Raw genomic sequence first — 26,758 nt, 5'->3', positions numbered from 1 at the left:
AGCTGAACTCAATTAATCAGCCAGATTTTCCACAGCACATCACTGTGGCAAAGGCAAACCTTAAGCAGAAGCGACTTCAAGGATACAGTACTTGCTTATGCTGCTTGTAGTGCTGATATGTCACCTCTCTCTCTCTGTTCTCTGTACTTAGGCCGGCTGCTGGACATTCTCCACACCAAGGGCCAAAGGGGCTACGTAGTTTTCTTAGAGAGCCTGGAGTTTTACTACCCTGAACTCTACAAACTGGTGACAGGGAAAGAACCTACACGAAGATTTTCCACTATTGTTGGTGAGTAAAATCAATCCCATAGGAGCCTGTTGAAATAAGGAGTATCTTGAAGACTGGGGTTGATTTTTCAGGCAAGAAGTGAAAATAAAAGCTGGTCCTGTAGTGGCATTTTGCAGCTTTTCAGTCCTCCTCAATGCAAAATGTGCTAGCAACAAGTAAACTATAAAGCAAAGGAACATCTCCGTTGTTTGAATGAAGCTGAAGAGCTTCAAATGGAATTATAGACATTGCAAGCAATCTCAGTAGAAGCACTGGAACAGTTGGACTAAATTACACTGATGACTTATACATGTGCAGCAAATTTGAAGCATTCAAATTAATTGTACTTGTACACATTCATTTTACAAAGTTTGTGCTATTTCCACAGACCTGTCAGCTCAGGTGAAAGTAGACAAATGTAAAGGCTTCATATTCTATCCAGACAAGCTGTATGCAGATTCTGGTAACAGTGTGCTGTGTAATATTTATACTGCTGGCAGTTAGATACACAAAGGTTTAAGAATTTGTGCATATACTGCACTTCTCTACATATTTTGGGACATTTGTTTTTTACTCAGTTCTACCAATCCTCCTTAGTGTAAAGTTACTTTATTAGACATTGATAAGTTGTTCAAACATTTTCAGTGGAGGAGGGACATGAAGGCCTTACCCATTTCCTAATGAATGAGATCATTAAGCTTCAGCAGCAAGTAAAGACAAAAGATGTGCAGCGCTGTGAACTGTTGGCTAAGTCTCGCCAGTTGGAGGATGAGCGAAAGCAGCTAAAACTGAACAAGATAGAGCTGCTGACCTTCCAGGAGAGGTACAACAAGATGAAAGAAGAGAGGAACAACTACAATGATGAGCTGGTCAAGGTGAAAGATGAGAACTACAATCTGGCCATGAGATATGCCCAGTTGAGTGACGAGAAGAGCATGGCTGTGATAAGGAGCCGAGACCTCCAGTTAGAGGTGAGAGAAATGCTCTGGGCTGCTCTAATCAGGAGCAGCAATGGATGATGCTAGTGGCATCTGGCAAAATGAGACCTTCTGAGACAGAAGAAAGATGTAGAGCTCTCATTTGCTTTGCTTATCCAGGTGATTATAGACATGACTGTTCAGAAATGCCAGTGGCAGCAAAGTGTATTAATAGCAGGAAATGTATGTACTTGTAGTGAATTAACAGGACATAACATCCTTAAACCCAAAACTCTTTAAAACTCTGGTTGCTGAAAAAGTAAGTTTAGCTTTTCAGGCTCAATAATATCTTGGGGCAGTTATCCATGTTTGCACTATAGCTGCTGGTGGTTTATTGAGAAAGTCTTACATAGAGCATTGGAACAGCTTGAAGCCATTTAGAAAATAGAGAGAAATGCTTAAAGTGCTGTAACATTCATACTTGTGTCTGTGTCACAAATCAAATAGAGAAAACAACTGCCCATAGTGGATCTGGGCACCGGGGTTTATTTTTCAACTAATGATATCAGATATTTTGCCCCATTTTCTTATTTCATGCAGTCATTTGCTCACTACTTAACCTTGGTGCTGCCTTCCCTTGGGCTCAGCATCTCTTCCCTGCAGGAAGATCACTTCTGGTGCAAGATGCTTTGCAAAAAGTCATGTTGGTTTGCGCTGTGCAGCTGCTTGCAGTCACCAGACGTGAGCTTTACTCTCCAAGGCCCCAGGCATCCCCTGGCCTTCGTTCCCATGTATATCTGTGATATCCAGGATATTCCCTCACTTTCAGATCTTTCCTCCAGACAAGATCATTATGACCTCTTTTCCAGACTCTCTTCTGTCTGAAACCATATCTTCTTTTTGGGAATAGAATCACAGAATGGTGAGGATTGGAAGAGACCTCTGGAGATCATCCAGTTCAACCCTCTGCTAAAGCACCTCCATCAGGGTGCACAGGAATGTGTCCAGGAGAGTTTGGACACCTCCAGAGAAGGAGACTCCATACCCTCCTTGGGCAGCCTGTGCTAGGGCTCTCTAACCTGAGCAGCAAAGAAGTTTCTCCTCATGTTTCAGTGGAACTACATGTGTTTCAGTTTGTGCCCATCACTTCTTGTCCTGTCACTGGGCACTGCAGGAAAAAGACTGGCCCCATCCTCTAAACACCCACCCTGTAGGCATTTATAAGTGTTGATAAGTGTTAATAAGTGTTTTCTATAGTAGCCAGCAACAGGACAAGGGGTAATGGGATGAAGCTGGAACACAAAAAGTTCCACTTAAACATAAGAAAAAACTATTTCACCGTGAGGGTGAGGGAGCCCTGGCACAGGCTGCCCAGAGGGGTTGTGGAGTCTGCTTCCTTGGAGGTCTTCAAGACCCGCCTGGACATGTTCCTATACGACCTGATCTAGGTGAACCTGCTTCTGCAGGGGGGTTGGACTAGATGATCTCTAAAGGTCCCTTCCAACCCCTACCATTCTGTGATTCTATGATAAGGTCTCACTTCAGTTTTCTCCAGGCTAAACAACTCCATGTCTCACAGCCCTTCCTTGTCAGAGAGATATTCCAGATCCTTGATCGTCTTGGTGGCCCTGTGCTGGACTCTCTCCAGGAGTTCTCTGTCCCTCTTTAGCTGGGAAGCCCAGAATTGGACACAGTACTCCAAATGAGACCTTACCAGGGCCAAGTACACGGGAAGGAGAACCTCCCTTGACCTTCTGGCCACACTCTTTATGCACTCCAGGGTGCCACTGGCCTCCTTGGCCGCGAGGGCACATTGCTGGCTCATGGTTAGTTTGTTATTAACTAGAACTCTCAGGTCTCTCTCTGCAGAGCTACTCTCCAGCAGGTCAATCCCCAGCCTGTACTGGTACATGAGGTTGTTCCTACCCAGATGCAGGACTCTACACTTGCCCTTGTTGTCATGAGGTTCCTCTCTGCCCAACTCTCACAGCCTTCTGGTGAATCAGCCAGTCCTCCCAGTTTAGTGTCATCAGGGAACTTGCTGAGGGTACACTCTGTCCCCTCATCCAGGTCATTGATAAAGATGCTGAATTAGACTGGCCCCGGAACTGACCCTTATGGAATCCCACTAGCTAGAAACTTCTCTTTTCCATCCAGATGACAAAGCCCCTGTTTATCCCAATCCAAATAGTCTATGAGCAAAAGCACAATTTGTGATCAGCCTCCTAAATGTTAGTTCTGTTTCATATCTATTTAATGGAGGATTGAGGGCATGACACTTTTGGTTTAGTCTAGATATTATTAAAATTTACAACCTGTATGAGCCCATCCTGGTTGTAGCTAACAAATAGCAGGCTCCTGCTTGAGAGTTCAACAGTTCAGCTCTGGACATTCAGTGCACACACACATGATTATCTGCTGCTTTTTAGCATTCACAGTTTAAACTGTTTTTTCCAACTATAGCAGTACATTTTCACCTGGAAGTGAGAGTGTTATCAGAGCAGTAAATATCAGATCTGGGAATTATTTCCTTTGTTTCTCCTCTTCACTGCTCCATATCTGCTCTAGATTGACCAGCTGAAACATCGCTTGAACAAGGTGGAAGAGGAATGCAAGCTGGAGAGAAACCAGTCTTTGAAGCTGAAAAATGATATTGAAAACCGACCAAAAAAAGAACAGGTTCTGGAACTGGAGCGAGAAAATGAGATGATGAAGACTAAAATCCAGGAGTTACAGTCCATCATTCAGGTATAAAAGTGGATTGCTACATTTAAAATTGCAGCCACTTGAACTTAACCTTCCTGCTCACCCAGGTGATGGATTCAGCAGTGTTCATAGAGTCATAGAATTGCTTTGGTTGGAAAAGACTTTTAAGATCATCAGGTCCAACTTCTTCCCTCACACTGCCAGGCCCACCACTGATGTCCCTCAGCACCTCAGATACATGGCTTTGCAATGTCACCATGAATGGGGACTCTAACACCTCCCTGGGCAGCCTGTGCCAGTGTCTAACATTCCTGTTAGTGAAGTTTTACCTAATCTTCAATCTAGACCTCCCCTGGTGCAACTTGAAGCCATTTGCTCTAGTTTTACCACTTCTTGGGAGAAGAGAGAGTTTTACCACTTGGGAGGAGAGACTGATCCCCACCTCACTACAATCTCCTTTCAGGTAGTTGTAGAGAGTGATCATGTCTCCCCTCAGCCTCCTCTTCTCTGGACTAAACAACCTCAGTTCCCTCACCCACTCCTCATAAAACTCGTGCTCCAGACACTTCATCAGCTTTGTTGCCCTTCTTTGGACACACTTTGACCACTCCTTGCCTGCAGACACTCCCACACTCTCTCCTCATAGTGTCTCACATACCCCATGTCTCCTCCCAGCCTGCCTTGGTGGCTGTCCTTCTGGATTTACGTGTCTGGAGGAGGCTGTGAGAGTGGGATAGAGAAGGAGCAGATGGTGACAGCTCCCATGTGTTTTCCATAGGATCAAGGGTTGAGTACATAACAGAGAAACTGCTAACAATGAACAAGAAGAAGTGGTATGGTCTCTGCTACCACTTCTCGCCTTTAAGTCAACACATAATCCTGCTACAAGGCTAGAAACTGTTGGGCAAAACCTCTACCTGCATTGCTACAATAAGCATAAGTGCAAAGTCTGGAAAAGCAGAAGACTGGTTATATAGCTCCTAGTTGTCTGTGTTCCTTGTACAAACACATGCACAAGAAGTTCTACCAAAAAAACCCCCTACCCTGTTATCTATTAAATCAAGCTGTACATGAGGGATTGACTCTTTCAAGGTGCAGAGTGCAGCTGTCTAATTGCTGAGTGTTCATCTTTGTGCTTTAGCCCCACTGTGGTTCTTTGTACCACTCTCTCACTACGAAGCTGTGTTAAATAGTCAGCCTAGAAATTTCTGGCAGTGGCTCTGTGTACTCTGTTCTAGGCTATTGTTAAATCTATGCCAAAAGTTGTTAATGAAGCAGTGGGTAATAAAGGTTTCTGTACTTGGGGGGTCACTAGTTACCAGAATGCCCTGTAGAATGCTGCTATACAGCTTGCCCAGGGATTTTAACTCACCTTTGTTAAGGCAAATGTGATAAAAGGTTGATCTGCAGCAAATTTAGCACTATGTTACTGTGTGAAGAGCTAAGCCAAATATTAGGATATATATGAGAGTGCTTAGCACTTTGCTGGAAAAGGCTCGTGGCATTTTAAAAAGACACTTAAGAAATTATCAATAGAATGCATTTCAGAAATGGCTGTAGCCTCTAGCACTGCCTAATGATTCTTAGTTCTAACATAAATCCAATTAAAAGGTTGAAAAAGGATGTAGTATAGAAGGTTCTGGCAGTTCTGGTCCATGTAGAATCCCTTATACTAATTGAAATGGTCTTTTAGCACCTAAAGACACAGAGACATAACCATGGAATAGCTAAAAATAGGACTGAAATCCTCCAAAGCTAAAGTATAAATAAACAAAAGGCAGTGTGGTTTAGAAATACTTAGGTATACTTAGAAATATCGAGTAACCGAAATGTCACTGAAATCTCCAACTTAGTCTAGGTATTTTAAAAATAAATATGCATATCACTTGCTTACATTTTATGCCTTTTTCGTCTTCCATTTATGGTTAATTTTGGATGGCGATTTATTTTTTTGGAACCTGCTCTGGTAGTCTCATTAATTTTGAATCTGAAAGAAAAAACGTTGCTGGGCACTACAGAAAATGAAGCAGTGGTACAAGCTACTCCAGGCATGTTTAATATTCTCTGAGCACAGTCCTGCAAAGCCTATGCATGCTTTAAAAATTCCCCTGAATGTTTCCTTAGGCCCTGCTCTTTGGCAAAGGGTGATTTTTGTGCTCAGTGAGAGCTGATTAATAGAGAGGAGCTTTGAATGCAGGGCTTGGAGTGAAGAATTGTCAGTGCATCCAAAATGGATCAAATTATAGCCAGTACAATAAAACAGTAAAACAGTTCCTTCATCAGACTGTTCTGACAGCAAGACAGCCTTTATTCATCTTTTCTGATGCTATTTTAAAATATGAACAAATATCCATCTCTTCTCCTGCTTTCTCATTGCAGTACCATGTTCATTTTCTGTTCTTCTTTCTTGTTACTTGTCTTTGTTACTTTTCGCCCTGCAATACTATTTTCTCTTTCCCTGGCCTGTCTTTTTAAAATGTCTTTCCTCAGGCTGACAAGCGAAGTTTGCCAGATACGGATAAAGCCATTTTGGATATCCTGGAACATGACCGTAAGGAGGCACTAGAAGATCGTCATGAGTTGGTCAATAAGATCTTCAATCTCCAAGAGGAGATTCGTCATGTGGAGGACTTGAGAGACAAGGTGAGAAATGGAAGGGTAGAAAGGTGGAATGTCTTGACCTAATGCCCAAAAGACTTCAGAGAGCAGTGTTGGTTAACAGTGTGTCATTTCCAGTATCTCGAAGAAAAAGAAGATTTGGAGCTAAAGTGTTCAACATTAGGGAAAGACTGTGAGATGTACAAGCACCGTATGAACACTGTGATGATACAGCTGGAAGAGGTGGAAAAGGAGCGAGACCAGGTATATAACAAAGTGGGGAAAATTAGTAGTGAAAGCCTCTATCTGATACATGCCACTTTGGGGATTTGTGGGTAATTGGACCCAAAATACTGTTAAAAAAATAAACAGTTACAAGAATTGCTACTTGTTGGAATTTGCATTACAGTAATTAAACATAGGGTAATATTGGATTGTTTCCACAATGTAGCATCTGGCAGGCAGGACCAAGATCTTAACAACAGCTACTGCAAGTTCTATATTAGTGTCAAATCATCCAGTTTGCCCTCTGGAGGATTTTGCCACCAACCAAGAGGGAGCTGGAAATGAACCACCCTCATCATCATAATTTTGAATGGTACTACTGTGGCACATCCTGGTCCTAACTGCTGTGTTAATTGCTGAATGGTTACCACTTCAGAAATCCCCATCCCAAATGCCTTACAAACAAAACTCGCAGAAGAAAGCATGTAGTGCCCAGGTACAAACGAGTTTCTTTTCTCCACTGCAGGCATTTCGCTCACGAGATGAGGCTCAGACACAGTATTCACATTGTCTGATTGAAAAAGATAAATACAGGAAGCAAATTCGAGAGCTGGAGGAGAGAAATGATGAACTCCGAATCGAGGTGGTTCGGAAAGAAGCTTGTATTGTTAACCTAGAGTGCAAACTCCGACGGCTCTCTAAGGACAATAACTTTCATGACCAGGTAGGGCTGAGGAAGACAGACACGAGTTCTTGTTTTAAGACTTGCATTCGAAAATGTTTTGGTGTGGAAGGCAGAGAGAACTTCTTTTATTCCTTCCATGAATTAACTAAAAAAATCATCTCCTTCTACTAAATGTCAGTGTTATGAGTTCTTCAGTACAGTGGGGTTCAAGTTGTGTGTGTGTCATGCCCACAGCTTCTCAAAGACTGGCATTCCACAATCTGATTTTAAATGAAAGGGAAAGAAATGCAGGATAACAATAGGATTTATTTTTAGACCAGGGTAGAAACTACAAATACTTTTGAGGAATGTGTCCCAGTGATCAGAAATCCCTACAAATGTCAATCTAAATTATTGATTTGGGTCTGGAGCCACATTCTGTGTGAGCTTCTGAAGCAGTGAAGTCACACAAAGTCCAGTCAGATTACTTTGTAGAGGGATCACAAGGAGTTTTACCAAACTGGTCTCAGAAGTGAAGTGTTTTCTTCTGATCTTTAGAGCCTGCCACGGAATCTACCCATTACCATTATCTCCCAGACCTTTGGGACTCCTAGCCCAAAAGCCAATGGTCAGGAAGCAGATGACTCCTCCACTTCTGAAGAGTCTCCAGAAGACAACAAATTCTTCTTGCCTGATCAAGCTCGACTCAAGAGAAGAGTAAATCTAAAGGGAATCCAGGTTTGGCTTAATATGAGGCTGGAATGATGTTGTGAAGGGACTGATAGAATTAAGAGATATCATGCATGTTGTGATCATGCCTCTGAAAATGCTGTGCTGTAAAGAATAGATTTGTATATGGTAGTGAGCTGTCAGGTTTTACCCTGTCATCGTTTGCATCATGAAGAGCAGATATAATCAGGCTTCATAAACCATTTTCTGCCCATTGTCTCCATTTTGTGTATTCTCCTTGTTTCTGCTCTTCATTCACATTCTTGGAGTGTTGTCAATAAATTGATTCTTTCCCTCCTTAACAGTAGCACAGAAAAATGACATAATGCCCAAAGTCTAACACGCACATAACTGAAGGTGGAAAACAAAGCATTGGTGGAAAAGCTCACATCATCTGGAAGGAATGACAGGAAGAAATGGATGCAATCTAGAACAAAATTAACTACCTAATTTAGAATTACATTATGACAATTTCCTTTCACTTAAGAGTAAAGGGTGGCACGAGTTAGGACCATGATTTACCCAACTAGCTGCATTTGTACAGCTATTATCTGATGTTATATTCATGAATTGTAGAAAATATACAGTCTAACATTCAGGGTTTTGAGCTTCTCTTTTCTTTCTTCTGCATTTGAATTCTCCCTGCCCTTCATAACCTTTCTGAGCTCTGACTGTCATTATTACTTATGGCAATAGAGCTGAATTTTTTACATGGCACACTCCAAAAGGATGCCTGTTGTATTAACAGCTGCCTGAAACCAGTCCCAAGGCACTCACTTCACCTTTTGTCTCTTTGTTCCCTCAGTAGAATCTGGAAATTGCAATGCATGTGGGCCAGACTTCTAAAAGTACTCTCATTCACTGCAGTGGCATTTAAATACCTAAATATCTTCTAAATTTGGGGTCCTGTTGTTTAAAGGAGGGCAAATATATTGCAGTATAACCGTAAAAAAAGGGGTGAAAACATCTGGTTTACAGCATATGGCAAATATTCTGCATTTGTGCTGATTTTTGTTGTCTTTCTTTTAGATAAATCCAAGAGCTAAATCCCCTGTCAGCACGAACAAAGCATCAGAGTTTCAAGGTCAGAAAGAGCACATGTCCTTATTCTTTTTCTGTTGCTTTGTCTCATTCACTTAATCCTTTAAGTTGTTTTAACAAATATGCCAACCAAGGAAATTCTTAACTAAATCCAAGTCAGTAAAATAGACGTTTTCTCTCACATAGTTAACAGTGTCATAATTTACAGTAATCAGCTGTTGCACCTCAAAGTCCTCCTCATCCAGCAATACCTCCATGGGCACACAATGTTACATACGATAGCACGCCTACATTTTCTGTTTACTCAATTTTCCTTGTAGTTTATAGGAATTTTAAAGTCATCAGTGTAAGTCCTGTACCAAAAGTCATTATACTATTTTTGCTGTTGGAAAAATCCTTCAAGCTGAAAAGATCCTAGTCTAGTGATCATCTAATGAGTTCCTTTGTCCTTCAGCAAAAGGGAATTAATTGTAAATCTAAAGCATTGCAAAGGCTGGGGGGAGGGGAGTTGACCCACCCATCAGCCAGCTGCCAAGTTACCAAATTTATTGCTGTGTACTCACATTTGAGATACTTCTAATTCCTCTTATTTATGTAAGACTGCTTGTGAACCAAACATCATCTTAGGCAGCACTTCCTTTATTTGTTACACGCAGCCACATGCTCACTGGTGTACAAAATATAATGGGAAACACAGTTTCTGCTGCAAGATACTGCATGCTAAACAGTATGTTTGGTATTGGGTAACATTAGTACAAATTAGAGGTGCTGAGTAAGGAAAAGACTCACGCAAAGACATTCACACTGTGATACCTGGAGCTGCTGAGGGATCTCAAGCTTCTCAGTCCCTGTGGTAAATCTTTTGTTGTAAAATAACCCATAATTCAGTGAGCCAACCTTATTGCAATCAGATTCAGAAATAAAGTGAAACATAAATTAATAAACCTTCTTTAACAGAAGTGTACAGGACAGTTAACAGAAAAAGCTGGCAAGAGTCTGTCCAGTGGCACCCATTTCTATGCTTTGCTGGGAAGCTGTCAGGGAAGGAAAGGGACCCAGAGCTGCAGGACACTGTTTCCTGGAGCCTCTGTCCGCTACTGGATGGGGGAAAGCAGATGATGTCATATGGAAAGATAACCTAAGGGTTGTTGCAAACCTGTGAAAGGCTCTGTATTGAAAGTGATCTGACAGGATTTTCTCTGGTTTGTATTTTCCTCTGTCACCTGTGAGCACAGCAGTCAGAGCACAGGATGAAGACGGGGCTGATGCCAGCAATGGCCGCACGGACACAAGTTCCTCTGTTTCCATCAGTAACTCCATCAGCAGCTGTGAAGTCGGCAAAATTGTAAGATGCCTGTTGCCTATCCATGACTGTCTCTCCTAATGTGGTCCAGAGCTTTGGCAGCCCAGTATTAGCACTTCACTAGCAACCCAACTGTGATAAGATTCAAGGCCCTCGTCAGAGGCTTCCTTAATCCTTTTACCAGCATTTTGTTAGAAGGATGTTATTAACCTTTTCCAAAATCACAGAATTGGTTTATGTTTATTTAAAGATATTTCAAAGGTATTTATGACCTCTTGCTGTCTCCTTATGCTATTTCACATTTACTGTTGAAGAGATTTTCTTTAAAAGCTGCTTTGTAATTTATTAAAGAAAACTTTCAAGGTTTTTTTTTTTTGAGTCATCTAATGCTTTTCTTGTCTATAAGTAACAGTGAGTGAGAAAAGGGGTGCAGATCACAGTTGGAAATTTCTGCATACCATAGGCAAACCATTTTTTCCCTGCTTGCTGTATCCCCATAATCTCCAAAGGTAGATACTCCATTATACATATGTGAGCACTGACACAGCAGGACAAGCAGACAGAGAGAGTGCTCTTGCAGAGTGTTAATAACAAACAATAAAACATCTTTCTAGAACACCGTGAAAAATGCTGCCCCCAGGAAATTAAAATTATACCCAAGAATAGCCAGAGAAGAACTCCCTGCCACTCGTAATAAGCTTAGCTAGGTTAAGAGTATTCTTTGGAATCTCTCTTGGATACTTAGATGACTTATACTGTCTTCCCTCTAGTACAATTCAGAGTTTAGTTTGCAGTGTACCAGACTAATAATTGAATGTATGGAGATGCGCATTTTTCTTCCTCATTCCTGCTGTTTATATATACAGGCATACAAATATTCTGCTTTTCATCCTCTTCCTCCTATGTCAACTTCCTTTGTGTCAGCTGTGCGATACATTCAGAACAGATCAAGGGTAAAGTTTAAATTATTTGGTAAATCAGCCAGACATGTAGTCACAGAAAAAGATTCTGTGCTAGCCTACAAACTGTGCATATTGCCAAAATACTGCAATATATGAATATGAACGGTCTTGTCTGTAACATTCTGCTCGTCTAGAATCTATTCTTCTTAATGTTGTGCATCGAGAATACCACTGATAAGTTAGCAGACTAATGCTGCTGTAAGTTAGAAATGAAGCACATTTAAGACAGATAACCTTTCTGTCACTGTTTTATTTTAAAAGCAAACCCTGAGAAATCGCAATGATAGTATCATGTCTACCACTCCTGAGCCTCCAGGAAACGATTCAATAGTCCGACGCTGCAAGGAGGACGCCCCTCATTGCAGGTAGGTAGCCACACTGGTGAAATATGCCTAGGACCTCTTGTCATAATAGAGGAAGTAAAAGCAGCTGTAGATGTCCTTGTGTCTGTCTCTAGTTGGAGAGCTTCTATTAGGCAGCAGGACCACCTTACTAAACTTCTCAAGGCTGCAGTCCTCCATCCCTCATTTTGTGCAAAACACTCAGGACTCTCTGACAGTTCAGCTGGGATGAATGACAGTGACACCACTGTAGCATTGGTGCACATAATAAGAAGTTGTTCTGAAATGACCATACACCAATGCTGTTGGAGAATGTGCTCTACTTTTGTAGACTGATATGGCTTCACATTTTGCTTCTCAGCTCCATGCTGCCTGTGTCTGTGTCCTTGTCCTTTCATCTTCTCTCAAAGCCCTTCCTTCTTCTCTGTAAGCTGCCAAAATAGAGCAGAGCTGCTTGGCTGTCCATGAGGAATTGGGACAAGTGGAAGAGGGATATGATTTTTGTCAGGCTCAAGACTCTGTATCTCAGGGTAGCAAGGAAGGAGGGAGATGCATTGCCCTGTGCTTCACCTTCTGCTGCAACTTCCACTTTTGTCGGGTCATGGCCCTGCAGACTTCCCCTGCAAGTGAAATCAGACCAGCTGGGGAGTGGCAAGTTGGCAGCAGGAAGGAGAGAATGCCTTGCCTGCCTCACAGTCCCCTAAATAGTACTGACTCTTTTTCTAAAAGGTTTATAGCAATGCAATACTTGGACATATTATTTTGATGTCAGTTAGGGTTTGTGTCAGTAATGACAGAAGGCACAAATATATTCCCTAAAGGTCCCAAGCAGAAAGAGAAAAGAACAAATACCAAGCAAACCAATTCAGAAGAAAGCAACAGATCTTTGTTAGATCTGTTTTTCGGATCTAATCTTTAGTAGAACTTTATTTAGACTTTTAGTGCCTTTCAAACAAACTCATCTCTGTCAGACTACCACATTTGCCTCTCTTTCTGTGTAAAGCTTTGCAACACAGCTTTCCACTGAGGGCATCCTCAGCTAGTTCTCCCACATAATCTCCTAAGATGCTGAGGATTTAGACAAAGTGTATTCTAGTCTCCCTTAGCTTCTCCTATATTGTCCTCCAAACCCCTTTTTACAGTGTGTTGTGTTAATCCAAGATGGAGAAAAAGGGTTGTTTTATTAATAATTTGAGTGTTTCACATATCAGGTGCTTAAATGCCATAACATTTAAATATTTGCAGTATATTAGAGGATGCAGTAAAGATTACACGGATATTAGTCATCTTGTGGACTTATTTCACTACAATTCCTGCTCTTATGTTAAGATACAGGAAGACTGAACTATACTGAAATCTGGAAATTTTCCTCATATTAGATACTCTTTCCTACTGACATGTCAAAGGAAAAGATACCCTGAAGCAAGGTCTGAATGTGGCCTTACTTTGTTGAGCTTTGTTGTCACTGAAGTCAAATATCTCAAGAGCATGCCCAAAAGTTCACTGTAGTTTATAACTTTATAATTAGCCTGCTAAGGATTTTTTAACTTGTTTGTGAACATAATCCAAAATTATTGCTATTTGCATGGCAAGTTGCAGGTTTCACAGTTCATCTGATCTTGATTTGTGTGGAAAAAAGTGAGATCATGATTTAATGCAGGAAAAGGTATATTATTTATCTCCCTATAAAAATAGCTGATTCTCCCTAGACTGGCTACAAAAATTCACCCTTCACCTGAAGCCAAACATGAGGAATATCAACTCCCCAGGAGCCTTACAAATCATTCTGAATTGGAAAAACAACAGTCTGCTGTTTAAACAGCTTTGCAACCAAAGGAAATACTTTAATGAAGTCCTTTTTCATGAAGCAGACAGATCACTCACTTGTCTGGACATCCCCAATATCCCATTAAGAGCAAAATTTGAGTGAATTTTAACTGTTTATTTTTAGGGCCAACCAATCTAGTCACCCTTAATAGAAAAGATTGTGTCGGTGAGAGCTGGACTGGGACCAGAGCTATGGCATAACATTTTCTGTGCAAAAGTTTGGGACACCTCACCATTCTGTTACTGTAGGTAGCTGAGTAACCATGTAAGGCACCATTAAGCTGTTATAAAATGCTTCAAGTACTTTCAATCAAGCAAGTAAATTACTCCTTTGCTGCTGCACTTCAGTCTCATCCCTTGCATTCACTCTGTCCATCAGTAAGCTTCTGACATTTTTGATCTATCATGGAAAAAAAACCATGCTGCAGTATATGTATAACAGACCATTTATCTCTGTGCTGCAGCAGGTGTGGTGTAAGTCACACGTAAGGGACCATCAGTCAGCAGCTTCTCTTTTTCTTCAGCAAACTCTTTATTCTCTCACTGTTAGGAGTTTTTCCTTCTGAACCTTCTTGCTACTTCACATGCTTCCTGTGTTGACTGACATGCATTGTCTTCTTGCCATCTTCCTACATGTTCCCTGGGCCCATACGTACTTGCTTTTGTTTTTTGTGAAGCTGTGCTATTGTCTGATACAACACTTCCAATATCTTTCTTTTCCACAGAAGTTCCTCCTTCAGAACTTAGGGAAGTATGATGAAGCTGAAAATCTAATGAAAGCTGGAAAGTTAACAGGGTTTTTTTCTCTCTCTCTCTTTCTCTCTTGCATTATCTCATGCTTTGTTTTTAATTCCAGCCTGGTTGAAGAGGATAATGACAGCTTTGGATATGATGCTTTGGAGCTAGATGGTAAGCAAGAGGATATCATGTATATAGTTTAACTATGGCATCTATGTGGTTAGCTCTCCATCTACAAATACTGTAAAACAATCAACTTGTGGTCTAAATAAGGTGAGACTTATAGTCTACGTAAAAAATCAAGTCAGTTCATAATAATAAGAAAACAAAGGGTCAATTAGTGGTGAGAATATTCCTAAAGAACTCAATGGGAGAAGGGTTAGACTGATAATAGACAGAGGATGCTTGTCTGACATTTGTAGGTTGATAAGAAGACCTCCAGCCTTAAAATGAGAAAAGTATAAAATTGAGAGGGGAAGAAATAAGGAAGACAGACACAGACTCTTCTGAGTGCTACCTAATGAAAGGAGAAGAGGCAAGGGGCACAAACTAAAGAACAAGAAATTCCATTTAAAGGGGGAAAAAAAAGCTTTTTTTGCTGTGAAGGTGGTCAAATACTGGAACAGAGTTGGCCAGAGAAGCTGACTAGTTTCCCTCATTGGAGATACTCAAAAGTCAACTAGAGAGGTGCTGAGCAATCTCCTCTAGCTGAGTCTGCTTTCAGCAGGGGGTATGACTAGACAGTCTCCAGAGGTCTTTTCCAATTAGCTCTTCTATGAGAGTGATCAGGTAGGTCCAGCAAGGAAGACTGGCATTCCTTGCCTTGGCCTGTGGGCATGAATCATGCTTCTGCATCAAGAATTTCCTCCTTCAGCTCTGATTGGAATCAAACATTCATTTTCCCCTTTTCGGTCTTTGGCGCTCTGTCTAGGACTCATTTTCTTTCTTTTTTTCAGATGATAGTCATGACAGGCAATCACATGGAGCACCTTCAGTGCACTCTTCCTCTTCTTCTCATCAGTCAGAAGGCCTGGATGCATATGATCTTGAGCATGTCAACTCCATATTTAGAAAGTTCTCTCTGGAAAGGTATTTGAGATGCCAGTTTGCCTATCTTAGACAGAGACCAAAGGGAGAGGTTACTATGGTAGACATTCCCATTTATGTATCATTTGCTGAAGATATAATGGCAAGAAAATTGTTGTTACTTGACACAAGTATCTCATGACACTGTACTAAGTCTTCTTTCTGTCAGCAGCATTATAACATGTTATTTTGGAGCACTTTCACATCCTCTAAACCAGTGAAGTTCCTCCTAAAATTTCAGAAACTTCAAGGCAGACAGATTGTTCCAGAGACTTCAATTTATCCTTGTGATCTTGTTATCTTGCTGCCACAGGTTGCTAGGTGAGGTACTATTATACATCTGAGTTACTTGGTCATGACAGAGCACTTGAAGTTACCCAGATGCTTCAGAACTTATATAGTGACAAGAAGGACTTTAGAGCTTGTAGATCCTAGTACTTGGTAACACTAGAAGTTTATTTATATGTCTCTCATTTGTCATGCATGCATTTAACTCTGGAGTGGCAGCAAAAAGCTGAGGTGGCTAACTTACTTCCTTTCACAAACACAGACCTTTTCGTCCCTCTGTCACATCTGTTGGTCGCATTAGAAACTCCTGCCACACTGTCCAGCGCGTGACGCTGAACGGAGACAGCCTCAATTCAGAAATCACTCTGCTTGGGGGTAATGATAGAGGGAGCTTTATTAGCTCTGTCAAGACAGGATCACTTGCAGAGAAAGCAGGCCTTCGGGAGGGCCACCAAATCCTACTGGTAAGCACAAAACATTGAACAAACACTATTGGATGTCTACTATTGACCATGAAAATATGGGACAATAGTCATTACATGCATCCAACACATGCACACACTTTTGCACTTTACAGTAGCTCTGTATGGAAGAGATTAGAGCACCTGATGCTTTCTTTAATGCTATATTCTGTCTTACAGCCCCTTTGAAAAGACCACAGTGGGATTTGCTCTCAACTTCCTAGCACTTCCCTGCCTGAAAAGAAGTTGATGGTAGTTAGTTTAGCATGATGACCATTCTTTAGAGTGGCCTATCTGGGAAACTGTTGTGAATAGAAATGGGTACAAATGGAAAGATGGGTTGCATAGCTTGATAGCTGTCCCTTGCATCATATAAGCAGAAGTTCAACTGTGCTTCTGAAAGTTACTCTTTGCTTAGTTTTCTCTCCATTGCCAATGTTCCCAATCTGTTTTCCAAAATGCCTCCAAGGAGTAAAAAAACCCCACACTTTATATCCCTACACTACTTAATACTGGGAAGCCTGGGATTGTCAAGGAGCTGCATTTCTGTTGACTGCTAGAATTCCTAATTTGAGAGAAAATAAATTTAATAATTAGAATGTAATAAGCCTGCTGATTGCAAAGTATCTGCATTGTTTAATCAGAAAAAGATTATGCTGCTTTTTAAAAAGGGTATAATTGACTCAGAGATTAAACCTTCACTGGAGAGTAATATTTCTTTCATATATAGTTGGAGGGCTGCATCAAAGGGGAAAATCAGAGCGTTCCCTTGGATACTTGCACAAAGGAAGAAGTTCACTGGACAATTCAGAGGTGCAGTGGTCCAGTAACACTCCAGTATAAATCAAATCACGAAGGTAAGACCAAAAGTATGTCTCATCTCTAATAGCTCCAAGTCTATTATACTAACTTGTCTGGATGAGAACAACAGACCCAGAATATCTCTATATTGGTATAAATCTGAAGCATGCCCACCGGTGTTAATTCTAGCTACTCTGTGTAACAGCTCCAGCTTTTAGCTTTGTGACTGAGAAGAAAGAGAAGCCCATATGCTTGTCACTGTAGGTCTCTGAAGAATTTACATGGTGAGCCAATAATGATGTGACTCACAAAACATGTTTGAGCTTGTTTTTATAAACACTTTTCTGTAATACAATGTGGTGAGCAGAATCAACTTTATCCAGCTGAAATCAATGTAGCATTTACCTGATGGAGTTGCTTTGTTTATTACCTTTATGTCTTTATCTTGTCTTTAACAGCTGGAGTTCATGTGTAGTGAACAGAATTTGATTGTAGTGTTCATGGCTTGTAATGATAATTTCAGGTTATGGATCAAAAATTACATTCTAAAATCCATTTTTACTAGTGTGTATAAATTTGTATGCTTGGGGGTTTTTTTTAATGCTGGCTATAGAATTTCAGCTGTATAGATCACACAGGAAGTGATGTCCTTGGTTGTCTTTGATGTTTTCAAAAGTAAAAAATACTATTGCAAGTTTTCCTGAGCACCACTGAACTGCAGACAAAGCATGTTACAGATTGTGGGAGTGCTAATTAGAGCTAATAATAAAAGGAATAACTTGTGGTTAAAATTGGTGTCCGAATTCAAGCACTACTTCCAGGATAGAGCTATAGCTGTATCTTCATCTTTGCTGAGACATTCTTCGTTTCAAAATGGAGTTACCCAAAAGTATCACTATAGTGAGAATATTCTCATAGATTGTGATACCAGCAGCAGGAGTTGAATCTAAGGCCCATTAGGTGCAAGCCTCTAACCTTGTTGTAATTAGAGTAACCAGCACTCTTTAAGTATAAACTCTCTCTCAGAGGAGCCTCAAAAGTTTGTACTGTGTGCTTCTCCCAGGAGATGCCTGGGATTGCAGTGATACTGAGGTTTGACCAGTAGCCTTCATGCTTCACCCCTTCCTTTGCTGCTGCAGGTTACCGGAAACTGCTGTCAGAGCTGGAAGAAGGGCTGATCACATCAGGGGACTCATTTCATATCCGCTTGAACCTGAACATCTCCAGCCAGCTGGACTGCTGTTCTCTGTCAGTGAAATGTGATGAGGTGGTTCACATTCTTGACACCATGTACCAGGGGATGTGTGAGTGGCTGTGTGCCAGAGTCGATCCGTTCACAGACAGGGACCTGGAAACAGGGACCATTCCCAGCTACAGCAGGTGAGTGTAATGCTGAGTGGCCTGACTGAGAGCAGGAGTTCCATAAACAGGGAAATTAATAACTGCTGTAAAGAAGGAGAGCTATGTCTTAATTTTTGAGACAGGCCTACCTAGTGGTGTTAAAGCTGTAAAGCTTTAGAAAGGAGACTCCAGATGTTACCTAAAGGAATAATGTAGGTTTCTCAAAAAGTATCATAGGAAAATACACCATGGAGATTCTTTAATCCTTCATTGCACTGCAGTTCTGCTCATTATTTTTTTCCTGCATTTTCTGTGTGGTTCAGTCAGCCTTCAATGCTATTTCCGTTTAATCTTTTCTGTAGGCACAGACCCATTGCAATCCAGCTTTCTCCTGAGTGATTTCAAAGATATCTTGGTCTATGTGACTCCATCCTTTCTTTCAGAGCCCAGCAACTTCTTTTGGTGAAGCTGCAGCGGTTGATGCACAGAGGAAGCAAGGATGAGACAGAAAGCTCATATAATACTCTTCGGGCACTCCGGGTAAGTATCTACAAACAAGGTCTTTTTAACACCTGATACTCCAGTGCCACTTAATTTTTCAGAAAGTCCTGTTAACACTCTATGTAAGTTTTGATTGTGGCAGGCAATGGACACCTTATGTTTGCTTTAAACAATATTCTCCCTGACAATGGACCTAGCTCTGGCACACTATTAATCCTTCCAGCTATGAGGTGGTACAGTTTAAAAAACTGTTATCTGTTCTGTGTCGTAGTTTATCGTTTTTATTCTTCTCTACCCATAAGCCTCTAACACATCTTCATATCCACATGAGGAAGAAGCTGTGTCCTTGGAGTTAATAATCAGAGTTATTTCTCTCCTACTGTGAACAAGCATCTAATCCACAGAGCTATCATTGTCTCATATTAGAAAGACCTGTCTCTTCCAACCTACACACTACGGAGAGAGATGCAATTGTCGGGTCTTCACACACAACAGCCCTGCTGATTTCTCCCTTTCCCTCAGTGAAAGTAGTTTGATTTTAATTTCTTTGGACCCAAGAATTCCATCTTTGCATACTTAAGAACTAATTTCCTGGTATATTAGTTACCATAAGTTGTTTTTAAATCTTGGGAGACATACATGCCTCTAACATTTGCAGAGATGCTGTAGCCAGTGCTTGTATTTGATTTCAAGGTTTAAGTGTCATACATTCCTTCAATGTTCCAGTCCCCAGTGATCAAAGGGACAGAGATCACTGGCAGAGATGCTAGTGAAAGGAAAAGCTTTGCATGCTATTTCCTGGTGCAGAAATTACCTCTTTCATAAGCTGTGGAGAGCAGCCTCCTGCAAAGAAAAGAATATGGCAGAACAATAACAGAAGTGGCGTTTCTCAGCATAGGCCATGCTATGTCTACAGTTTGCTCAGGGCATTGTATTTGCGATAAATATCAGACAATCATTATCCCTTCTATTGGAAACATAAAATTTCTGCTATTGCTTGTTCTGTTTCTTGAATGCTGTGATTTAAAAAAATAAAAAAAAAGGAGGGAGGGAGACAAATCCCTGTCTTATTTTTTACTAGAATACACTGCAGCCAGAGGAACCTGCCCCACAGAATGACCCGAAAACCAGCCCTCGCCTGTCCAGAGCAAGCTTTCTTTTGGGACAAATATTACAGGTAATAAAGTTCACATCCTCAAAGCAAGGTCTGAAATAGTGGATCTGAACAAAACACATTCTCAGGCTATCTTAATTTCCCTTGAAACCCCACCTCAGGTGTAGAGGTTGTATTGGGATTTATTTCTACCAAAAAGATATTTAATATATGAAGAAGTGGAATGGATTGTGTTTTCTAATTGCTCTTGTGACATGGGGTGTTTATTTTTAGTGCATACTTTCCATTACCAATGTAGCTTGATGAATCAAACGTGTCTGCTGTCAGAGGCTAAAATGTGTTTTGCTTGAACCATTGGCTAGACCAAATCCCCAAGTCTCTGTGAGATAATGTTCCATCAGAAAATAGTCCTTTAACTGTAGGTCAGTGACTCTGAGCGTGACAGAGACTAGGTGGGTGAAAGATAAAGTCTTTTGAAGGAAGGTGGTTGTGAAGGTTAGCAAATATCCAAGATATTAAGGTTTAGACAGAGGAATAGTTGAGTGGATGAGGAATGAAAGCATGAAGCCGATTTCTCAGTGCAAAAAGTATGCCATTTGGGAGGTTTTAAGTCTCTCTGGTATAGCAAAGAAAAGGCAGAGTTTTGGGTATAACTTGTGATACATTTGTGCTCATACTCAGAGCGGGTATGTTACTCTGCTGTGGACACATCAGTGCTTGTACTGGTGATAGCAGGGAGCTTTGCAAAGTAAAAAGAATGCTGCTTTAAGAGCAGAGAACAAAATAAGGAATCCCAAAGGGGATTAACAAAGGCTCTGAATCAGATCTATGATATTTATAGAGCCTTAGAATTCAGTCAACAGATCCATGGAGTCTTGCCTTTGATAGACATAGGTAATTCAGATCTCATAGATAACAAATGTGGGCTGATAAATACACAGGGGAATAAGGAATGTAAGAAATGTGTATCAAATCTCTTTGTTCACCTCTTTAGTTTGTCAGTAGGTCTGAAAACAAATATAAGCGTATGAATAGCAATGAAAGAGTCCGTATTGTCACTGGCTGGCCCTCTGGTCTGGCACGAACCTCATCTGAAGCAAAGAAGCTGTCGCCTGATAAACTTGAAGGTATGGATACAAAATAGTAATAGCTTTTACACATATGGCACTGATATAAAGGCCTACATAAGTGTCTATATAACAGCATGGCTGTGAAAAGTGTGCTAAGTCTTTCCTATTACTGGTATCAGTGGTCCACTTTGTGCAAAAATTCAACAGCATTTGTGACCAAAACTGAAGGCATTAAGCCTTCATGAGCAAGTACAGGACACTGAAACTTCTTGTTTGGTTGGCAGTTCTTCCTTAATGCTTTCTTGCTCTTTGTCCAAAAATGTTTAACTCAAAGTTAATAAGTAGAAAGATTCTACCAGCAAACGTCCCGTTAAACTATGAAATAACCTCTTGAGAGCTAAAGGCACTTGAATTGTTTAGCGTTAGGTTGGACCTCATAGTACGAGATGTATAGTGAAGACAACTCTGGCAAAAGAGAAGGGACGACCAGTATGACTAACCATATCACTTCTGGTTCATGTGTTTCTCCTTCTTTTTCTCTAAATACTGATAGAGAGGACACCAGAGCATAAATATCTTGTTCTTTATTCAGATTTGGATTCCGAAAGTGAAATCAATAAGAGGCTCAGTCTGATCCCTTATAGCTTGGTGAGGCCAATCCACTGTGAGCGCAGGCGCCCCGTCCTTTTCACCCCCACCATGCTTGCTAAGACCTTGGTACAGAAGCTTCTCAACTCTGGAGGTGCCCTGGAATTCAACATATGCAAGCCAGGTAATAGGATAAACGAGGACCATGACTAAAGATCCCTTCCAACCCTTACCATTCTACGATTCTGTGATTCTATGACTGTTAACCCTCAGTGGTGAAATGTGAACATATATATGCGCACACACACAAAGGAGCATGCGCATGTGATAGCTGCTTGAGGTACTTCAAGTCACATCACAGTTATGTGTGGCTATAAATCCTGCTTTTTGAGAATATCTGAGCTATTTTAATGTTTTTGAGACAGCCAGTGCACATGGTTATGAGATTCAGTGTCTATGAATATTATCCATGTGTATGCTGTGTGGTTGCTAGGATGCCCCTGAGAGACTGAAATGCTGCGAGTGCTCTTTCTGTTTGCATACTGTTTACATACTGCATATCCAGGCAATGTGAAATTTTGATTAATTTGTTTCTAGTATTTGCTATTATGAGGAATATCTTCCCTAGAGCGACTTTAGGTTTCTATCTCGTCCAAGGCTGTGAAGATTGTGCATTTGATCTACTCGAAAGACTGATTTTCTTCCATGCTAAGTATTTACTATTAAAGCAGTATGCAGGATTGTGATTGCTGTAGGGCAGGATTGTATACAACACCGCATTAAACATAGCTGACGTTTCATTTTTGCACTAATATTGAATACCCACTGCATAGTACGAAGTCTTACAGTTACCCAGACAGAGAAACTGAAAAGTTAAGTATTATAATAAATATCCCCTGTCTTGCAACATAAAACAAAAGCTTTGATGTGGAGCTGCAAGTCACAAGGGGGCTGGCATCACACATTGCAATGTAAGCCAAATTTTTTGAAACTTTAAACAGAAATGTTGTAACACTAAATCCTTGTTTTAGGAGCCTCTACTTAAGAGACTTTCTTCTTTTTTTTTGTTCTTTTTTAGCACTTCTCAGCATCCTCCAACCCTGAAATGTTACTTTATAACATTAGGTGCTGGAATTGTATTTACTGTTTTAATTTAATGCCTTCATAGTGTTGTAGTAATTGCCCAAGGACTCATTGGTGCAGGATATAGCTGTGATGTTCAGCTGTGATCAGATTAGGCTTTAATTGAATTCAATAGAAGAAATGAGGCAGCTGTTAAGACAATTCATTGCTCGTCTTCTTTCCCTGAACCTTCCTTATATCTTATATGAAGTACTATTGGATAGTTTTGTAGGTGTTTTGTTGTTGTGATCTTGATTTTGTCTTCATACACATCTCTTTCCAGATATTGTAACAAAGGAGGAGTTCTTAAGGAAGCAAAGAACAGAGACTATCATCTTCAGCAGAGAAAAGAATCTGAACACGTATGAATGTATTGTACCTGCCAATATTGAGGCTGTCACTGCCAAGGTGCTTAGCCTGTATCCCTGCAATAGGCTGTCTGTAAACCTGTCTGTACTGTATATTTCTTCTTGCATAAGAAACTAAGCAATTTACGGTTGCATGTTCTCTCTCTTGCCCACCTTCCAGCTCAGATTTGTATCTATTCCCCCAAACAGCTTTTATTTGTGCTCTTGCTTTTCCTTTTCTTTTTCATCCTCAACTATATCCTTTTATATTCTTGCTCATTCCCTGTGATGACCCACATTGATGCAGCAAAATATCCTTTCATTTTCTATGCTCCATCCCTTATTCAGTTCCTTTTTATATCATAAGTATATGTGAATGTACCAGAGAGTCAGAGATACAAGGGCCTAGACAAAAGAAAGGACAGCCTGAAACACAGACACAGGGGTGTACAGTACAAAGATAACCTTGTCAAAGACAGAGATCTTACATCAAGTAGAGTAGATTTGATGTAGAGCATGGAAAAAAGGAGAATTAAAGTGATTTTTTTTTCCTCTCACAAATAGTTGCAGTATATGTTCTTTCTGGGTGAAGAGCACATATTTGTGTTTGTGTATATATGTAAACCAGGTATTTTATCATACCCTTCATCTTTAGATCAATACATTTCTTTTTTTAAACCTTTTCAGAAAGATATAAAGCTCAGCTGTTATTTGGCTGACTGGTTTTTAAACCAGTAGGAGGAGTTTGGACTTTAAATGTATATTTGATTAAAAGGTTTTAAATCAGTACAGTGGTAAATGGAGAGCTTTTCAGCTGACCCCATAAGGTGTGGATACATTTACCTTGAGATTCCACAGCAGTGAATGTTCTTTTGTGACACTCTTATGACTTTGTTTTTAGAACAAGCATTGTCTCCTGGAAGCTGGAATAAGCTGCACAAAGGATTTAATCAAAGCCAAGATATATCCTATTGTTCTCTTTATCAGAGTCTCAGAGAAAAACATCAAGAGGTTCAGGTAACATATCAAACCTTTTGCATATTTGATATTTCCTCTTATTCAGTGAATAATCCTCGAGTCCAATAATGTTCTCACTGAGAGAAATAAAGAACCTCTTCTGTCTTCATCTGGTGCTTCTATGTGCATTGTTTCCTCCCACAACTCCTCCCTGAAATCTTACAACTGGAGAGGGTAGGAATTCCCCAAATCTGGCACTCTTTCATTGTCACTGATAGCAATGAGCATTGTGGGAGGATGAGACTGAAGAGTATGTGGTTTTCTCCATGCTCAGCACTCCCACAGCATTTCTTAAGGTAATGCTAGCTGGAAGAGGAAAGGTCGTAAATGCTTGCATCCTCCCTAACGTGCAATCCTCTTAAATTGTTTCCCCATAGCACATATTTTTCCTTGGGGGCAGCATGGAGCTAAGGGGAGGATAGACCTGGAGCAGCTGTATTCTCAACTGCTTTTGTTGCTTGTATATAGTCTGTAGAAAATAAATTCCTGATGGGACAGCTGGGACTACAGGATTAACATCAAATGTAAGACGTTACATTTTCAGTCTGCTCATTTGATACAGGAAACTATTGCCAAAGCCAGAGACTGAAGATGAGTTTTTACGTATGTGCCGTCTGAAGGAGAAGGAACTGGAAGCACTGCCGTGTCTTTATGCCTCTGTAGAGGCAGATGCATGGAGCAGTATTGAAGATCTTATCCGAACAATAAAAGACAGGATCGGAGAAGAGCAGCGTAAAACCATCTGGATAGATGAAGATCAGCTCTAAAAAGCAGTCAGTAAAATGGATGTCTTTGGTGACAAAAGAACATATCCAGGTGGAGCTGGGGCTTGCGGGATTCTCTGGTTAGATGCCCAGAGCTCACTCCTGTTTCGCCCTCATTGGATGGGGACTTTCTGCTGGCAAAATGCATGTATGGAATGGAACTGGAGCTGTGCTGAGTAGCCGATGTCTCAGATGCTGAGGATCTGAGATGGGGTCAGACCACAGCCACTACCACAATTTCTGACCCCCTGCCATCTCTTGAGAGACAGCAGCTGTTTAACACGTGAGAAGGATGAAGATCTTGAGGAGGAGCAGGGGTAATTTGTGATGTTAAAAATATGAATCACATTTGGCTCATTGAAAACTTCTGATAAGACCAGATAAGTGGAACCTAAGATGAGTAAAGCATGAGGATTGGGCTGAAGGACATGGAATTGAGATGTGTCCCCCACACACCCTGAGATGAGATCCTGACAAACCCAGTTAAGGAATCTGAAGGCTGGTTGGTAGCAACACTACTGCTGATGGCCATAGCAGCTCTGTAGCCCTGTTTTTCCATAACCATTTTAATCAGAAGAGAAGAAAATCAGTAATATTTCTGGCATTAATTAAAATAACAGATTTTCTTTCTTTCTTAAACCTCATTTTTACTTAACAGTTTCACAGGTTTCCTTTGTAGTCCTGGCATTTACAGGAAAATACACTCTACTGCCTCAATGGCACATCAGATCTTTCCAGATCTGCCAATGTTTCATTTAGTTTATCCCTGCCTCTGCATCATTTGTACATCTCTCAATTTTTAACATTTTTTACTAGTGGAAAATACCATGGTGCCCTCTTTGGACAACAGGTTTCTCTGTTTCTCCACTGAAATCTATATTTCTCTACAACATCATTGCCTGCCAACATGCCTGCTCTCAACAGGAGGGACTGTTCTCAGAAGAAGAAAAAGAGAATTTCATAAGCCAGTAATCGCTGCGAGCCACTCAGTCCTTGACCTCTCTGCCATGATTGACAGCAAGGAGACCAGCAAGCATCACACTGTGCTGTGGCCAAGTAGGATATTTTCAGACGAGTGTACATGACTTAGAAGACCACATCCCATTTTCAAGAGCACTTAACTTCTCAGAGAGTTTAAGTTCTGCTGATAATGAGTTGGACTTAGATTCCTAAATCTCTTCAGTCTTTTAAAATTTTTCCTCTATACAGGAGACACTGTATTGACACTGCCAAATTGAGTCAATAAAACTGACCAGATAATAATGACTTGCACAATTGCTGATCTGAAATGCAATAAAAATTGACCTACAGGAAAAGTTGTACATCTCATTATCCTTAGATCCTTCATTCTTTGCCATATCCCTGCCTTTTAAGATGCATTTAAGAACAAATTTACCTTTGCATCTCTGTTCATCCCAAGTCCCCCATCTCGGCACTTTAGGCTGGCGTGCAGCAGCTGGCAATAAAAAGACAAACAAAACCCAAGCAAAACATCTGGCCTGGTTGCCCTCACTAAATTAACTGCTATGTTGTCTTTTCAATGAGCTTCTGATGTTGTGTGTGTCTCTCAGGTAGGTTGGGTCAGTTCATGTCAGCTTGTGTGAATGAGCTTTTCTACTCGTTTCCGCACATAAATTTTTTTAACTAATGGTATCTTCTAGAAGTCATTTATGTCACTTTACATCTAACTTTTGCTGCTCTGTTTCTCAAATTATTGATGTTTGAAAAACTGTTCATAGCTAGCATTTCTCAGAGAGTAGCTCTTTACCTGCCCAATGCCATCTGTTTGGACTGTGTGAGAAAGGGGATGCTGCTATTTTGCAATCTCTTTACAAACTACAGGCTGCATACACAATTTGCAGCTCCCTCCAGGGCAAAGAATGACAGCCAGTTGGGGTATATATAGAACAAATTGGATGATTCTTCAGAGATCCTCCAT

The 26,758-nt window shown here is 40.7% G+C and overlaps 1 protein-coding gene across 3 annotated transcripts in view; it reads left to right on the top strand.

The window, feature by feature from the left end:
• The window catches only part of CARD11 (caspase recruitment domain family member 11), a 48,627-nt gene extending 22,492 nt beyond the window's left edge, over positions 1–26,135 (top strand). For all 3 annotated transcript variants that reach the window (XM_061992669.1, XM_061992670.1, XM_061992671.1), the window contains exons 3-24: positions 152–289; positions 914–1,239; positions 3,754–3,933; positions 6,382–6,534; positions 6,628–6,753; positions 7,241–7,438; positions 7,937–8,116; positions 9,137–9,191; positions 10,384–10,493; positions 11,675–11,778; positions 14,438–14,490; positions 15,276–15,408; positions 15,956–16,157; positions 16,885–17,011; positions 18,095–18,335; positions 18,740–18,836; positions 19,879–19,974; positions 20,906–21,038; positions 21,574–21,753; positions 22,975–23,099; positions 23,940–24,055; positions 24,618–26,135. In XM_061992669.1, the coding sequence (XP_061848653.1) occupies positions 152–289; positions 914–1,239; positions 3,754–3,933; positions 6,382–6,534; positions 6,628–6,753; positions 7,241–7,438; positions 7,937–8,116; positions 9,137–9,191; positions 10,384–10,493; positions 11,675–11,778; positions 14,438–14,490; positions 15,276–15,408; positions 15,956–16,157; positions 16,885–17,011; positions 18,095–18,335; positions 18,740–18,836; positions 19,879–19,974; positions 20,906–21,038; positions 21,574–21,753; positions 22,975–23,099; positions 23,940–24,055; positions 24,618–24,822 (3,278 nt within the window). In that variant the 3' untranslated portion in view covers positions 24,823–26,135. The remainder of the gene's footprint in view (positions 1–151; positions 290–913; positions 1,240–3,753; positions 3,934–6,381; positions 6,535–6,627; positions 6,754–7,240; positions 7,439–7,936; positions 8,117–9,136; positions 9,192–10,383; positions 10,494–11,674; positions 11,779–14,437; positions 14,491–15,275; positions 15,409–15,955; positions 16,158–16,884; positions 17,012–18,094; positions 18,336–18,739; positions 18,837–19,878; positions 19,975–20,905; positions 21,039–21,573; positions 21,754–22,974; positions 23,100–23,939; positions 24,056–24,617) is intronic.
• Positions 26,136–26,758: the final 623 nt, after the last annotated feature.

Source organism: Colius striatus, chromosome 3, assembly GCF_028858725.1.
Source record: "Colius striatus isolate bColStr4 chromosome 3, bColStr4.1.hap1, whole genome shotgun sequence".
NCBI classification, from domain to species: Eukaryota; Metazoa; Chordata; class Aves; order Coliiformes; family Coliidae; genus Colius; species Colius striatus.
The sequence above is the reverse complement of the archived record's forward strand: the minus strand, read 5'-3'. Positions and strand labels throughout refer to the sequence as shown.